Genomic DNA, 15807 nt, shown 5'->3' on the forward strand with positions numbered 1-15807 from the left:
TGCTATTTCTGTTTTGTTTATCGATTTCTCTCGCCCAAAGCGTACGTGAGGTCCAATAATTAATTTGACGACAATTGTCAATTTTCTGAAAGGTTTCCAGGCAACCGCCTATCAGTGATCACTTCTTAAAATATCCACCAATCAAATTGCTTGATTTTCCCTTCTATGGGTACTCACCACCAATCAAATTTCTCGATGTTTCCCTCTTTGAGTACTCACTCATATTAGACGCCAACCACAGTTGTAAAACTAAGGTTGAGAGATTCCACTGACTTGTGGCCTACAGTGTAAATTTAATATTGTGGAAAACGTGAATTCAAACGAGCTGCAAATGGCCCCTTCAGAGGTTTGCCATACTCCGAACATGTCTGCAAATAGAAGGACGAAATTCTCGGAGGAAAGATTCGCTTACGAGTTAGCCTGCGACTACATTTACTACAACAAGCTTGGAAAGGAGGCTCACCGTTTAAACACGAAAGTTGCTGCGACTCTCCGCCGAATTGGCAGAGAAGTAGAATCTCGGCATCAACTTTTACTGAAAAACATGTGTGATAAACTTGATATCAGGGCTTCTACGGCTCACGTTACGTTTAGAACTGTGGCAGATGAAATATTCTGTACAGGAATAAACTGGGGTCGCATCGTTGTTCTGTTTTGCTTCGCGGCCGAAGTGGCAGTGTTCTGTAGTCAACACGAGATTGACGTCGTTGAAGATGTTGTCAGATGGCTTTCGGATTATTTGAGCGAGAGAACCTTGGCAGAATGGATAACGAAAACAGGAGGATGGGTACGTATATTTTTATTGTTCGCGTAATTTTACGTGGAATATATATGTAAATGATCAAACGTTTGGAATGAGAAAATATCGAAGTCTGGTGGCTGATGGAAAGTAATCTTAAATTAACGAGGTAGGCTTTCGAATTTTGGCTCAGACTGGGTAAAAATAGGCCATGTAAAGTGTTTCGTTTCTCTGAAATGGGAACACTCGAGTTGTAAAATCTGGTTTTCCCACGGGAAGTTCTAGCATAGGCGCAATTCTTTGATGTGAAAAATTAATGTGAATTATTTATGAGCGCAGCTGGTTCGTGAACCACCCTGCGGTAAAGTTATTTATAAGTTTTATTGATTTTCTAAATACTTGTAAAACATTTGTGAAAAATCTCGGATTAGGAAAAAATTTATCGTTCTTTCTCATCATTCGCAAGTCACTTTTTTTCATACGTGGGGAGGATACGTGAAGATATTCGAATTTGTTTGAATACCTATATTGAGTACTTAACTTTCCACATTTTTTACGAAGATTCTTGAAGCGATAAGCGTTGGATTTTTTTAGGCATAAGTAGATTACCTATAACGGCCCGATATGTGCATGTTTCTGCCCTAACAACGTGTTCTTTTGAAGTTCGAGGGTCGGCGTGACCACAGAATCACATGCTCGCCATTTTTCCGGCCAAAAGCACGGTTTTTGGGCGGATTTCGTGCGGGCCTTGCTTGTTTGACGCCCGCTGAAGACGTTTTTCCTTTTCCCCCCAGACAATATTTTTTTTTTATCCCAGACAATAGGTCAAGCGCCTTCCAAAATATCACAATACAAGGGTAATTTTAAATCCGAAAATGGTCCGGTCAAAGTGCGCCAATTCATTCGCCCCTTTCCAGGTAATTTGCTCTAAGAACCGATATTACGCGATTGCGACCTACGGTATTGCTGAAGCATGAGTGCGTAATTATTCCCATTGCTTCAACATCTGTGAAAATTCCAAATTGTTGTTTATATTGGTAAAATAAATCAAGAATATAATGAGAGGTTCAGCTTAGATAAGAGTGATGGAGAACCGCCCAAAAGAATGTCTTGCAGGCTCAAGAGGACATCAAAGTTGTAAACATTTCTTGGAAAAATGTGACTTGTTCTAACTTGACCCTCTAATCAATTCGCATTGTCTATCCACCCCATTTTGCACATTCGCCGGAAACTTGATCAAATCTACATAAGTTTCACTACTTTTGACTTTCAGGAAGCCTTTTCAGAACAATTCAAAGACGTTCAGGACGAGCGAGAGAAGTTTTGGTGGAACAGCATTCTTTACACAACTCTGGGACTGGGCACCCTTGCCGCTATGCTGTATGTGAAAAGCTAGCGATGATGATAAAGTACAATACAGTGAAGGTTAACTTTAAGGGTGCCTAGTTGATGATGAATAGCACTCAACGCAGTGCTAGATTGCATAATTTTGACAGATAAACCCTACTTTGCCAACAGTGCAATGTGACCAGAACCTACAAAGGGGGGCAAGAAAAAAAACAAGTTTCTAGGTTGTCATTGCCAACTGTGGGCTTTGCAACTGCAGATTCTTTTGGAGAGAAGTCAGAGATCCGACGTGTTAGAAAAGAAAAGAAAACACGACAGGGGTTGTATTTCGTCAACCTGCCAAAAGGGAAAGAAAACACTTCGCAGATTTTTAGAAAAGGACAAAGTTTTGATGAACTCACTAGTGAATGTTGTTTGCCCGATGGAAAGTATAGAATTGTCCAAAGAAATACTAATGAATCTTAATTACAAGTTTACTTGTGTAAGTGAACAGTTAATGTGAATATTTCCAGTTTAGGTGTGCATTTTTATATTGACCTTCTAACCCAGAGTATTTATTTATCTTATGTGTACATGAACATCAATTTCTTCAGTTTAATTATTAGATACATACAGAGTGTAAGAGTGTAAGTGATTTTAACTTTTATCTCAAAGATAAAATTAAAGTATCCATGTAAATGGAATGATACATAAAATATGATGTTGTAGTTGCTCCACGTTTTTTGGAATGGGGAGATATCAAACCACCTTAACATCACCAGGGCTGAGTAACCAAAACAAACAGCTTTTTGGAAGAACAAAGTCCATTTGTTTCCTTAAAATCAAATCCCTTGGGAAGCACATTCCTTAGTTAAGGGCTGATGGGCAAGATACACAATGGCTGTGATTAATAATCTTTTTCCTTGTGTAGTCTGTGCTTTCAACTGCGCTGTCTGTAATACAGTTATGGGTGGTTGATTCAATTCAAAATGGGCACTTGGTTCTCTTTATGCCGCCCACTGACTCTGCATTCTTTAAGTACTTTTGAGAACTAGAACAACAATTGGTTTCATTCTTGGTAAACAATGATTTCACTTTAAAAGTATGCAGATAGTTTTTAGAGAAAGCGAAAGTACATTTGAAGTGACTTAAGTGCATTCTATAAGGATGAACGCCTAGGCTACGAACACGGAAGTTCTTTTCTTTTGCTATCTGCCGATGTTGTCCAAGCCCCTTAGAGTTGATTGGTTACAAAAGCAACATCAACATGTACCCTGCTCCCGAGTGGGAGAGAGAGACATTTTTTTGGCCTGAATGAAGATTACTTACAATGCGTAGTTCACGCCTTTCGTCTTTTGACAAGATGGTAATGCTCTGCAACCTTCCCAATGTGGTGTGTTTTTTCGGGGAGGGGGTTGTCTTTACATTTTAGTTCAGTGAAGCTTGGCACCGGCTGTAAAGAAGCCCTCTTTTCAGGGAACCGTAGTGGATTAATTTATGGGTGATGAAAAAAGTCAAATTACGAAGTGGCCATATGAGACCTTTGAACTGGTACAATATGGTTGGCTACGGAATCTGCCCTGGGAGTGTCTCACAAAAGTGGCTTCTTGTCTTTTTTTACTTCACTACCTTTTGAACCCAACTTTCCCTGTCAGATATTCGCATTAGTCATGTTCTCTGAAAACCTCTGGGAGGCACTCGTGGATACCGGTTTGCAGCTCTACCAAGCAGATTGGCGAAAACACAACGAACAGGCAAAACTGAATTCGAAGTGGATGCGACTGATCACGGGTTAAAACTAAAGGACATTCAAGGTTAATGATCAAAAGTGTTGAAAGCATGATGATTTATCTTCCCTCTTGAAATTCTTACAATATTCAGTCACGGGGAAAAAAACCAATGCAGAGCTAAAGATTTGAAATATTTCATTTTTGAAAAAACAAAGCGTAGTTACAGGATAAACGTTGTCAAAGATCTTATGGAAGTTATTTCTCGGTTATTAGTAAGAACGTGATCGATTGACAACTGGGAGAAAAACTGACATCTTTAAAACTTAACGCACGCCGAATGATAATATTAAACTATTTGGCAGTTTTTCCTCATTGTTGAAAAAGGAAGGACTACGCCTTTACCTGCATAGCTGAAGGAGTTGATAACAATTCGTAAACATGTTTTTAATTTTTAAACTGGCCACCCCCTGATCCTAATCACTCAAGACAAAATGAAAATATCAGGAACAGACTTAATGGTATTAAAGGGATATAATAGAGAAGAACGAGGATTAAAGTTCTTTAATTTCGAAATTGCTTTTTTTTTTGATCTGAAATTGTTTTATCACATTAAAACTCAAGCTGAATTCTACCAATAGGAAGAACTCAACCTGACCTGTTAAGTATTGAAGTGTAATGTTCAAGTGCACATTTCTTTTTTTAAGAAAAGTTGAAAAGTAAATAATACATGAATACTGAAAACCCTTGCTGTCAGCTGGTTTTGTTGGCTCGCAGACCGAGTTGATGGCAGTTCAGTGTTCTAATTAGAATGGAACCGGTGAGCAGCGCTCGAATAATTTACCAACTGCTGCAGGTACGACGGAGCGTATTTTTTTAGTCTTTTTATCGAGGGGCCTAACAAGCAAGCGCGGAGACGCTAACTTGTAGGGGATTCTGGAGGAATTCTTCGCCAGCCTGATCTTGAAATCTTGAAGCTCGGAAATGCTACTTACACCTTTTTTGACGAGATATCAAAAAAAATAAACGTGGATCAACCCTAAAATGACAGATGTTTTTCTTCTTATTTGTTACTTGATACATATACAACTTATACAGATATCCCACCCAGCCTTACGTATTTGATTTCATATCCACACTTCAATATATTTCCACACTTCATATATCATTTCGGTCGATGTTGAAATCGTTCGCTCCCCCCTTTCAATGGTGTTGAAACGAATCTGAATCGACGTTGAATGAGTTTAAAAGCGTTTAACCTTTACTTGAACAACCATTCAACACTGCTTTTGTCATCGCGAGTGCTGTCACCACTGCTCCCCAATACATGACCTATTATTATTCATTCTAAATATTTCCCCGTTTCTGATTGGTTAAAACCACACGCACAATTCACCATAACCAAGGCTGTTCACCAAATTTGGAAAGAAACTTCGTCATATTGAATCAATGACGTCAAAAGTGCAGCCCGCTGCAAACTATTGAACCCTTGACCGAAAAAAGCTGGGGACGAATATAAAATGAAATTCTGCAATAATTACCTTACTTGATACAATAATAATAATAATAATAATAATAATAATAATAATAATAATAATAATAATAATAATAATAACAATAATAATAATAATGATGATAATGATAACAGAGTTCAAGCGTCCAATCAGCTTGCAATTCCAGTGTTGTCGCACCTTATGTGGTCCCAACACTTGTGTATGACACCTTGACCTGAGTTTTCCGAACCCCAAGTGTCGTGACAACACGAATGGAGCAGATGTACCTAGTAGAGATAAGACCAAGAGGCACCTCAAATAGGCTGCACTGGAGCGGCGGAAAACTGAAGTCAAGGAAAAGAGATGGCAAGGAAAGCTCCTCGCAGCTAGATGGGAGGATGACCAGCTGAACCAGCGGGGATGCTTCGCGTGGCTGAAGAACTGGGATACGGCGCCGACACACACCAGCGCGGGGAAGCTCGAACTTTATGAACAGCTAAAACCGATAAAGGTCTATCACGCACGCAAGACCCATACCAACCAACCTAACCACACGTGCTAGCGAGTTGTTCTGCGCTTGCGCAGAATAAGTACCTCGCGCGTCCTCGCGCGTCATAATGCGGCCCTCAAAGTAGTGTTCTGGGAAATGCTTAGAGAGCTTCAGCTTTCTGATACAGCGCCACCGTGGTATTCTTCGGTCGTTCCCAAACCCATTTATGAGTCACCCGAGGCCCAAGCATATTGAGATATCCCATTCTTTGCAGTAAGTGAGCAAGTGAGGCAGAACAGCGTGGATGCGAGATTTATAGATCACGAGAAGAAGAGAGTTCTGGCGGTAGGAATGAGCTGCCCGTGGACGGAGAACAGAGGAAAGAAACAAGAAGAGAAGACCACCAAGTACGGCCCCTTCCGCTGGGAACTCAAGCAGCAGTTCCCAGGATATGACTTTCGTCATTATAACATCATCATAGATGTCCTAGGAGGGTGGTCCAGTGAGGTAGACGAGGCTATGAGGGAACTGTTCGGGGCTCGAGGAGGAGAGATTCTACTCCGGATGTAGAGAGCCGTCATTTCGCACACCCTGAACATTTCCCGCATACTGAAAGTGATGTCTTAAGGATAGCAGAAGAGTGAATAGAGACATCTTTTAGCAATTTTAGTTTATGTATTATATATTATATATTATATATTATACTAGTTACAGAGTTGTTTGCCTTAGGGTCTCCTGGGTTACGTTCGACGCGCCCAGGTTGGCTGGATAGGGATCCATATGGCATCCATACGTTTTCACTGTAATAATAATAATAATAATAATAATAATAATAATAATAATAATAATAATAATAATAATAATAATAATAATAATAATAATAATAATAATGATAAAAGTTAAGGATTAAAAAATAAGACGACGAAAAAAATCTACTGCCACGAAAGGTGTAGCCGTCAGTATCAAATTTCATTTTAAAATTTGCAAACTTAAATTTACTTAATTCCTGGATTGTTCTAATATCGTTTGCAAGAGTATTCCATAACTTACGACCGTAACAGGACAAGAAGGAAGACCATAACGAGTGGTATTTATTTTAGGCACTATAAGGAAATTATCCCTCCGCAAATTTATGCTACAATTCAGCAATGTGAAGGTTGGTTGAAGCGTAGGTTTTTTCAGGTTTCTTTTAACTCTTTACAATAATGTGTTGTTTTATTCAATTCAATGCTTTTTCGCTTAGAAAATCGCCTTATTTGCGCAGTTCCTGTGTTCCTTTCATACATTCTTTCCATCGTAAAAGAAGTACTTGGGTTTTTCTTTCAGAGTGCCGAATAAATTTTCCTCATGACCGGCTGTTCTGGCTTCCCTCCAATTTCCAACCATAAGCACATTTTTGGCGTGATACGAAGCTACAACGAACATACCGATTGTTCAAGTGACTGAGACCAATCACTTTAACACGTAAGAGTGATTATTTCAACTAATTTTAGCCTGTGCTTAAAACCGCGTTTAAGCCGTTTCAAGTCATCTCCGGAATGTGAAACCGCGGTCCAACTCCGCTTAAAAACGGTGCCTACTATTGTTATTGCGCAGACGTTCTGCGCATCTCCAGATACTCGGATTTCCTGTCGGTAGTTCTTACTAATGGAGGGATATTTTTGCGCGGTTTAAATTTATGCGGAGAAAGCAGAACTTAGCAAGTGCTCTTGGTATCCAAAAAGAAAATTGGGGGTAACCATGCATTTTTCAGAGATAATTAAGCTTTAATTTTGGAAAGGAACGCCATAAGTTGCTTTGTATTTTAAAGCCTTTTGCTAATATTGTTGATTAATTATCTTTGAAAAATGCGTGGTTACCCCCAATTTTCCTTTTGGAAATTGGGAGAAACTTCAATCTGACTCGAGCAATATCCCGTCATTATTGCATAAATTATAAATTTATGTGTCTGTCCGCTTATTGACAATGACAAGTAGCCAATGAGCGCCCGAGAATTTTGCAGTCATTGTAAAATTTGTGCTTGACACTGACTCTTGTTAACTTTAGAAACAACGTTAATAAAACTTCAAAGACGTTTCGACCAAACCAATTCGGCCTTCATCGGTTTTTAAAATTCAACTGAGTGACGGCTTTCTAACGACACGAGCCTTGTCTACAATAGTCGTTAGAAAGCCGTCACTCAATTGGCTTTTTAAAAACCGATGAAGGCCGAAGTTGTTCGGTCGAAACGTCTCTGAAGTTTTATTAACGTTGTTTCTAACGTTAACAAAAGTCAGTGTCAAGCACAAATTGTATATTCTGAATACAATGTTTATGCCGCTTTTTTTCGTTGCATACTGTGCAGGTTTGTACTACAGTCGGCCATTGGTTTGCCTGTGGGTACCGTATTTACTCGATTTCGCGCCCACCCCACCACCCCACCCCTAAGGACAAGATTGCCTGACATCCATCCCTAACAGCATCCATCCCTAACAGCTTCTCGCGCGACTGACCCATTTGCTGACGTTACGCTGTCGGATGTCGAGGAGGCAGCACCAGAAAGTTCACTTATTGAGCTGAGCGACGATGACATTGAAGTTGATTGAGAATCATGATACATGTAGCTAAAGAGACTTCTGCGAAGACCGAACAATGAGTTGTTAGTCCTGGACATACGTAAACTAAATAATGAACAGTTACAATTAATATGCTTTAATATTTTGCCATGTTTTGCTGCAAAATATTTTTTTTACATACTGAAAATGGTGAGAATTTAATAAGCGCCCACCCTGAAAGTCCAAAAATTAAATAAGCGCCCTGGCCCGGGTTTCTGGAAGCGTGCTTAGGGCTAACCAGCGTTAAATAGCATGGAACCCGATTGGTTTTGATACCTCTTAACCAACGGTCAGTGCTAACCAGGCTTCGACCAACCGGCCCCAGAGCGCTTAATCGAATAAATACGGTATTTGAAGCGCTCTAGGGCTGGTTAGCGATGCGTGGAAATTGTGGACGATCACCTCTCGTTCGATACAATAAAAAGAGACAGCCATTCTCTAACATCCTGAAATCTTCTTTGTGGTAAGAATTACAGAACACACAGTTTGTTGCAAGATACGATTGATCTGTTTTGCTCGTTTTAGCAAACTTACAGCTCAAGAAGCAGAAACAGTGAAAACTGGTCAACGCTAACATTAAAAATTTGGAGCAGCTTTTTCAAAAATTAGATTAATCACGACTTCTACCCGGATGTCACTTTGTCTTACTTAGACAGCCCTAGGCTATGCGCGGCCAAAACTTGAACATCACCCACAGCTACAACTTCCCTTTAATTAATGCAACCATTTCATAATCATTCCAAGCTGTAAGGCGTGTAAATTGTGTATCAACATACTACCAATAAACTTGGTTTGAACAGTGCGATTCAGTTGGAGAGAAAACTGAAAGAAAAATTTATCCTCGGGTGCTCTGGTTCACGTCCTCGAAATAACACTCGACTGATGAAGACATTGCGGAGTCGGTTATTCTTTGGAACACGTTATGCTTCCAGATCAGAAAAAAAATATTTTCGAATGATCTCAATATTGGTCCAGTTTTCGCGTCGCTGTCAAAACGAGAACCTCAAAGTGATGTAAAACGTACGAGCCCGGCGTGTAAAGGCTTCGTTTCAATTGTTTGGTGGCGTTCCCTGCTTTAGCTTTCAAGTGATCTCTGAAAAAGACTTTGATCCATAGCGTGATCTGAGTTAATAACAGAAGAATGACAACAATCATGCCTACTTTTTCTCTTTCCGTTAACGATGACCAAGAAAGGTATTGGGAGAGATGATTTATCAGAAAAACAGCCAGAGGCTAGACATTGCCAAACGTCGGCTTTCTTTTATAAGCGCTGAGGCATTTGAAGGGTCTTTGAACCGATTCGACCGCAGATGCTCACAGGCTTCGGTCAGATTCTTAAAATAATTTATCTTGGAACGAGAAAACATTCGAAAACACTTCGAGCTCAAAAAGAAACCATTTATCTTGAAGAAAAGTAAAGCTGGATAGCAAAAAAAAAAAATGTATTTGTTGCTTTTGCAGTTAGATCATGACCAATGAAATCGAGAAAAACAAGGTCTGATGAGTGTATTTATCACAGGCTAAACAGCAGAAACTAAACAATTGTGATTACTTGGCAAAGTTTCCTTATTGTTGGCCCACAATTGGTTGGGCTTCGCCCGGGCATGCGGCAAAGAAGAAAATCATGACAGCACGTAGATGCTACGTTTTCAATTAATACGTGCGGTGTGCGGTCTCTTAAACAAATGATTATTGAACATGTCTTAACAGATAAGTAAAAAGCAAATTTTTCCTGTCGATATTAAGAGCAAACCAGTTTTCAGATGGATCCAATGAAAACTGAATTATTTATTATCGTTCATTTTTGATACACTCTTAATCAGTTTCGATTATCCCTGATTTGAACACTGACAGTTCGATAGGGCTTATTGGAACGTCAAAAACCTGTATGAACACCCTCCAGCCAATAAATGGGAAACCGTTGATTCCTAACTTCAAAACAACCTCAAGGCTAGTATTGTTGGGCAGCGATGTTTTAAAGGAGATGAAACAAATCTACTTAAAAAAGTCGGTGTGTGGATCTTCCGCATCGATGAAAAGGAAAGAAGGTACATTCCTACAAAGCAGAATCTCCGGGTTTAATTTAAAATCCATTCCAAGTACTTAACAATTTTTTTTCAAATTTGCGGCGGCTTTGTCACCACAATCTTTAATCTTTAATCTTTAATCTTCAATCTTTAATGAGTTTACTCCTAAAACAGCAATAACTATAATCTACCGGAAATACGTACATTCTCTGTTCTCCAGTCTTCCTCTATATCACGTGGGGAGTCCTAAGGTGCCTCCTCGGGTTTTTGGCCCTCTGGGGCCAAAAACCCTGCGGGAGCAACTAGGAGTCCTGAGACACAAAAGTTCCAAATTGAGGATATATGATAGTTAAGAAAAGAATAGAAGTATCAATAATCTGTTGAGAAAGAGAGGCAATACTGAGCAGTATGTCATTTAACATTTAAAATAAACCCATAAAAGTTCAGCAAACGGTATCTATTTGCTTTGTACGGCATGTTTATGGACCAGTAACTTGTGCTCAAAATGCCCATGTGCGTCACTCAGCCGTAGCCTGGGAGGGGAGGGAGTCAGTGCAAGTGCTGAAGTGGAAGGTAGCCGAGCTGCTTTGGCGGGAGTTTGTGTATAACCATAACGAAAACTCCATCATGAAGGAGGTCATAAAGTAAAAAATCATTCCCTTGGTTTTGGACAGTTGGAACATGTTGGAAAGCAACATTTCAAATCAAAAACATCAAATTCAAGAAATTTGCATTCTGCTTTGTTGATTGTCGAATAATTTTCGCGTTATCACAAGACAAAATGTGATTTTGGTTGGTTCAAATATACTCTGATCAGAATATCATATCATATCATATATCTTTATTTACCCTCGGATTTTTAAAAAATATTTGGTCATGATATCTTAAAATATAATTCCATCAAATGACAATTCGTTTCAATAATTTTCCGGTGCGACTTTCTAACCGATCAAAGAACGCAGTTCACCCTCCTTCCCAGTCAACCTCGCTAGAAAATGAATGCGAAGACATGAATGCGGCATTGCCCTCGTTCCCACGTCTTGATTCATTATTGCATTGGGCGCTTGAATTGAAGGCCTGGGGACGACAGGGGCCGCGGAGAACGTTTGAAAGTGGGCGGGAGGGGGGAGGGGGGGCTACAGTAGGTCTTGGTATATGTGCGTCCTAGCCTCTCCCTCTCAGCGGCCCCTGTTAAGAAATGAGGTACCCTGTTTAGAAAAATATGAGATGAATAAAGATTTTTGTCACGAGGGGATTTAGATCTGGCAATGATTTGCACTCTGAAAATCGCGAATTAAAACTCGTTTTCATAACACAAGCAGACAATTATTTGCTTGAGTTCATCTCGACAGGCATATGTGTTTTTAAGAACTTCTAGCTGGCTTTATAAACAGGAATTTAAGGCAAATGGTGATGTCATCACTCCTTAGAAGACCCCTGTCGTGGGATGAATGATTGCCTATTTGGTAAACTTATGCGGAATATTTAAGATGACTTCTTGGGGGCTAAGCTAGATCGGCTTGGAAATTACATCAGTTCGGAAATCATGTTGTTATTGCGTTGTTTCTTCACTATTAGGAATATTGATCTGGTCTTTGCAACTGCTGCACACACTTTTTTGATCGGCAGAAACTTCGTGTCTGAATAATAATACTAAACCTTCACATTACTTGTTAAATTTGCAGGATAGGAATTCATTTCTGATTCATTCACTGGATAGCGTTATCCTTGCTTTAATCTAGAGGGAACCGATGAACCTACCTTAGACAAATAAATATTGGTTCACTGACCAAGTGAGTGATTGATTAAATGATTGATTTATTGAATGATTGACTGACTGATTGATAGGTTGATTGATTGATTGATTGATTGATTGATTGACTGACTGATTGATGAATGGATGAATGAATGGGTGGATTGGTTGACGGACTGACTGACTACTTATCGATTCTTTGTCGATTCATAACAGCAATTTCTCGGCAGCCAATCATGAAGTGTAACGATGCGAGGACAAAACAACTATCAGTTAGTTCGAGGGAGCAAGGGGTGTTTATAACATTAGCCTGCGTAGCATTGGCGGTTTTATCGAGCCGGGCGCACGAGCGGCGAAGCCGCGAAATTCGCGCGCCAAGCGCGCGAGAACGAGCGGCGAAGCCACGAGAACCTCGCCCGCCTTTATTACTTAGCAACCAAAACCGCCATGCTACGCAGGCTATTATAACATACGCTACTCTGCGATAGCGAGAAAAGATATCCTGAGGCACAATCAAACAGTGGCAACCCAGGACCCAAAGAAGTTATTTACTTTGTCGAGCTGTAGGAAGAACTTTAATATTTAATATTTCAGTAAGTACGGTAAAGCTGAACTGTCACCAAGTTGCATTGAAGATCTACTTGCTCATCATCCTTATGTAGGTGCCATGTAATCGCGACATTTGACCCGTACTGATAATAACTGCGAGACTTGCGTTCCGAGAGCTTTCGCCGTCCGATATGCCACTGAACTCGGGATTATATCAGTTCTATGCGGTACAATGTCTCATTAATTGTGTGGCAATTCATTTGAAACATCACACATACTTAACTAGTCATGTTTTGTTTTCTTTGAGGCGCATAAGGCAATATCATGTATGCCTCCTCTTTAAAGCGAGGCTAAGTGTGAAGTTTTTGTGATTGAAATTCGTTCTACTTTACATATGAATGAAAACTAATTTTCGTTAGAAAAACGTCGCACTTAGACTTGCTTTGAAGAGCTAGGAGGCAGACCATTCTCGTCACCTCGGATCGACCCAAGGCTCTGGGAAACTCTATGTAGGAGATCATGCGCCGTAGGATTCTCATAGCCAAAAATTGGCTATTTGAACCTTACGGCGCCTGCTCACTCCTCGTGCTAACACGAATGCACCAATTAGAGACGCTGTTCATTGTTCTTCTCGAAAACCGATGGAAAAAACACTTTGTTTCAGGGTTCCCCAGAGCTCTTCTCTCCCTCAGTCAAGAGAACAGCTCTGCTCTGGGGTCGAGATTGGGAGGCAAACATGAACTCGGGAATGGCCTAGCACACATGTGCTGTAGAGATATATGCAATAACATACTCATTATTTTAAATCTGATTAGTTAAGACACCACACAGGGTTTTTTGAAGAAGAATCTACAGATTACGCGGCTCTCAAAGTTCACCATCACTTTATCTATTTTTCCTTGTTTGAAAAGAAATGAATATCGGTTCTACGTGACAGTATATAGTTCCGTCGTTGACTTCCATAAAAATGTCGTATTAAAAACAATTAGCAAACTCGATTTTAGTCTGATATCTAGAAAGATCTATCTAGGTATATAGGCAAGTGAAATTCGTTGTTATTTACCAATATAGCAGAATCTCGAAAACCCCATTGAAGGTCCTCAGTAAGCCATTTCTGAGAACAGTTACATCTCGTTTTAAAAGAAAATCAAGTTGCAAGATCTTTTTGAGGTTAATTACCTTTACTTTACATGTTATTGTAAACGAAGGAGTGCGCAATTTGACTTGCTTCGAAAAAGAGCGGCTAAAACAGGCTATTTTAAGTAATAGCCTGTCTATCTTTTTGATGGACTAGCTATTTTAAGAAAGATGGTTCTAAAGATCATCTAAGATTTGCCGCCGCATGAATGGCATAGAATGTATTCAAATGTATGCCGCACGCGGAGAATGAGAGTCTCTGCTCATTATACCTGAAGGTGTTGTTATTTCTTTTTATATTTGGCGTTCACGGTGCTTTCGTCTCAAGGACTCCAATGGGCGGTGGATTTTCCGCGCATTGGTTCTCCTTGATCCTTTTGCATGAAAAAAAATTCAATAACCTCTGATAACTTCAATGTCTAAACAAGCGGTTAGCACAGGAGGTGGAGCTAAAAGAACTGACATCAGCAAAATGCTGGCCTCGACGTATGTCCCTCGACTCATTTTTTCGTGATGTCGCCCTAGACCAATGTTTTCCATGATTGCGACCATGTATCCAATTAATAGGTCTCTTACAAAGCATGCCTGTATAATAGCTTCGTCGCGACTAACACAGTAAAAGACGAGTGCAGATGAAATATGTGCATACCTTTCGACATGGTAGATGCCAGTGTTCTCGTCTATTTTAATCTGTGTCCGTGGAAAAACGAGGTCTCCCATTCCATTCCTGAGAATAAAGTTGACTAGAGGAGGATATCTCATTTCTCTATTTCCCTTAAATCACCAAGTTCTTGTGTAGTGGGACCATGTCTTCCATGTAGGTTTGCCAGAAACAGGAGATCAATTGTCCATCCTGCAGATGAAAATGAGGAAAATGCGTGTTTAGAAATTAAGTGCATAACTACAAGCAGTAACTGCACCAAGGTCGACGTCACCTAAGTTAAAAAAAGAAACGTTTTCTCCTTTAACCGATTTTATCTAAGTAAAACGTCGTTGAAAACGGGAAAGGTTCCAAAAGCCTTGGCGCTCTTGATGGCTTGAAATGTTTTCTGAAGGGAATCACATCATTTTTGTTCCGGAAACCCACCAATCAGATGCCGAGGCTTAGATGTAAACACTTCAAGGCTAATAAACCTCATTGTGCAAGCACGACGCCTTGTCCACACGAAAAATAAACTAACAAAAGAAATTCCGGGATAACCTAGGAAATTATAATCCTCATTACCAAGGTAAATTCATTCCCATGTACTGTGTTGTTATCGAAGGCGCGTAATAAGGAGTTGTTGGGAGTTGCAAACAGAAGCTTCCAGCGTTTAATTATGAATCATACAGTAGTACAATGCGATCGCCAGAGGTCAACTGAAACTTTAGTCAGATACACGTGTTATAAAATACGAGCGAGGCTACAAAGCTAAGAGGGAATTGAAAGCTAATCCGAGATGTACCAAAGGAAAAGTATCCTTAAGAAAACATGATGGTCCGGTTATGGTGCAGTGGCTAGAGCACCCGCGTCCCACAGTTGCCTGTAGCGCGGGTTCGATTTCCAGACTCGGCGTCATATGTGGGTTAAGTTTGTTGTTCGAGAGGTTTTTCTCCGGTACTGTCGTTTTCCCCTCTCCTCGAAAACCAAGCTGTGATTTGACATGAGTTGATTCAAGTTCTCTTCGGGTGGATTTGATTTGATTTGTACAATGTCTGCCTTCTCTTCAAAGCGAGTCTAAATGCGAAGTTTTTCTTATGAAAATTAGTTTTCATTCATATGTAAAGCAGAACTAATTACCATCACAAAAACTTTGCACTTAGACTCGCTTTGAAGAGGAAGCAGACATGAACTCGGAAATTAATGGCCTATTGATTTGACACTTAAATAAATAAAGTTCACCATCTGATGGACGAGCAAAAGGAACTCAGTTCCACACGAACAGAGTTTTATTAAAAAGCAGGAATCCAGAAAGCGGAATACGGAAATTTA

At 39.9% G+C, this 15807-nt stretch overlaps 1 protein-coding gene and 1 long non-coding RNA gene across 2 annotated transcripts; both read left to right on the forward strand.

The window, feature by feature from the left end:
• Nucleotides 1–206: 206 nt before the first annotated feature.
• Nucleotides 207–2781, forward strand: LOC137992410 (apoptosis regulator Bcl-2-like). The gene is made up of 2 exons (XM_068837745.1): nucleotides 207–787; nucleotides 2013–2781. The coding sequence occupies exons 1-2, from the start codon at nucleotides 332–334 to the stop codon at nucleotides 2133–2135; spliced, it is 579 nt and encodes a 192-aa protein (XP_068693846.1). The 5' UTR covers nucleotides 207–331; the 3' UTR covers nucleotides 2136–2781.
• A 3862-nt stretch (nucleotides 2782–6643) lies between these two features.
• LOC137992412 (uncharacterized) lies at nucleotides 6644–12189 on the forward strand. Its single transcript, XR_011121684.1, has 3 exons — nucleotides 6644–7239; nucleotides 8120–10417; nucleotides 12082–12189. It is a non-coding gene; the product is annotated as an uncharacterized lncRNA (long non-coding RNA).
• Nucleotides 12190–15807: the final 3618 nt, after the last annotated feature.

Source organism: Montipora foliosa, chromosome 2, assembly GCF_036669935.1.
Source record: "Montipora foliosa isolate CH-2021 chromosome 2, ASM3666993v2, whole genome shotgun sequence".
NCBI lineage: Eukaryota > Metazoa > Cnidaria > Anthozoa > Scleractinia > Acroporidae > Montipora > Montipora foliosa.

What these genes read in the sequence shown, in the direction of transcription:
- LOC137992410 (XM_068837745.1), top strand. Translation starts at nt 332, where the DNA reads ATGGCCCCTTCAGAGGTTTGCCATACTCCGAACATGTCTGCAAATAGA. An exon ending in TAACGAAAACAGGAGGATGG is followed by an intron (nt 788 to 2,012) that starts GTACGTATATTT and finishes TTTGACTTTCAG; the next exon opens with GAAGCCTTTTCAGAACAATT.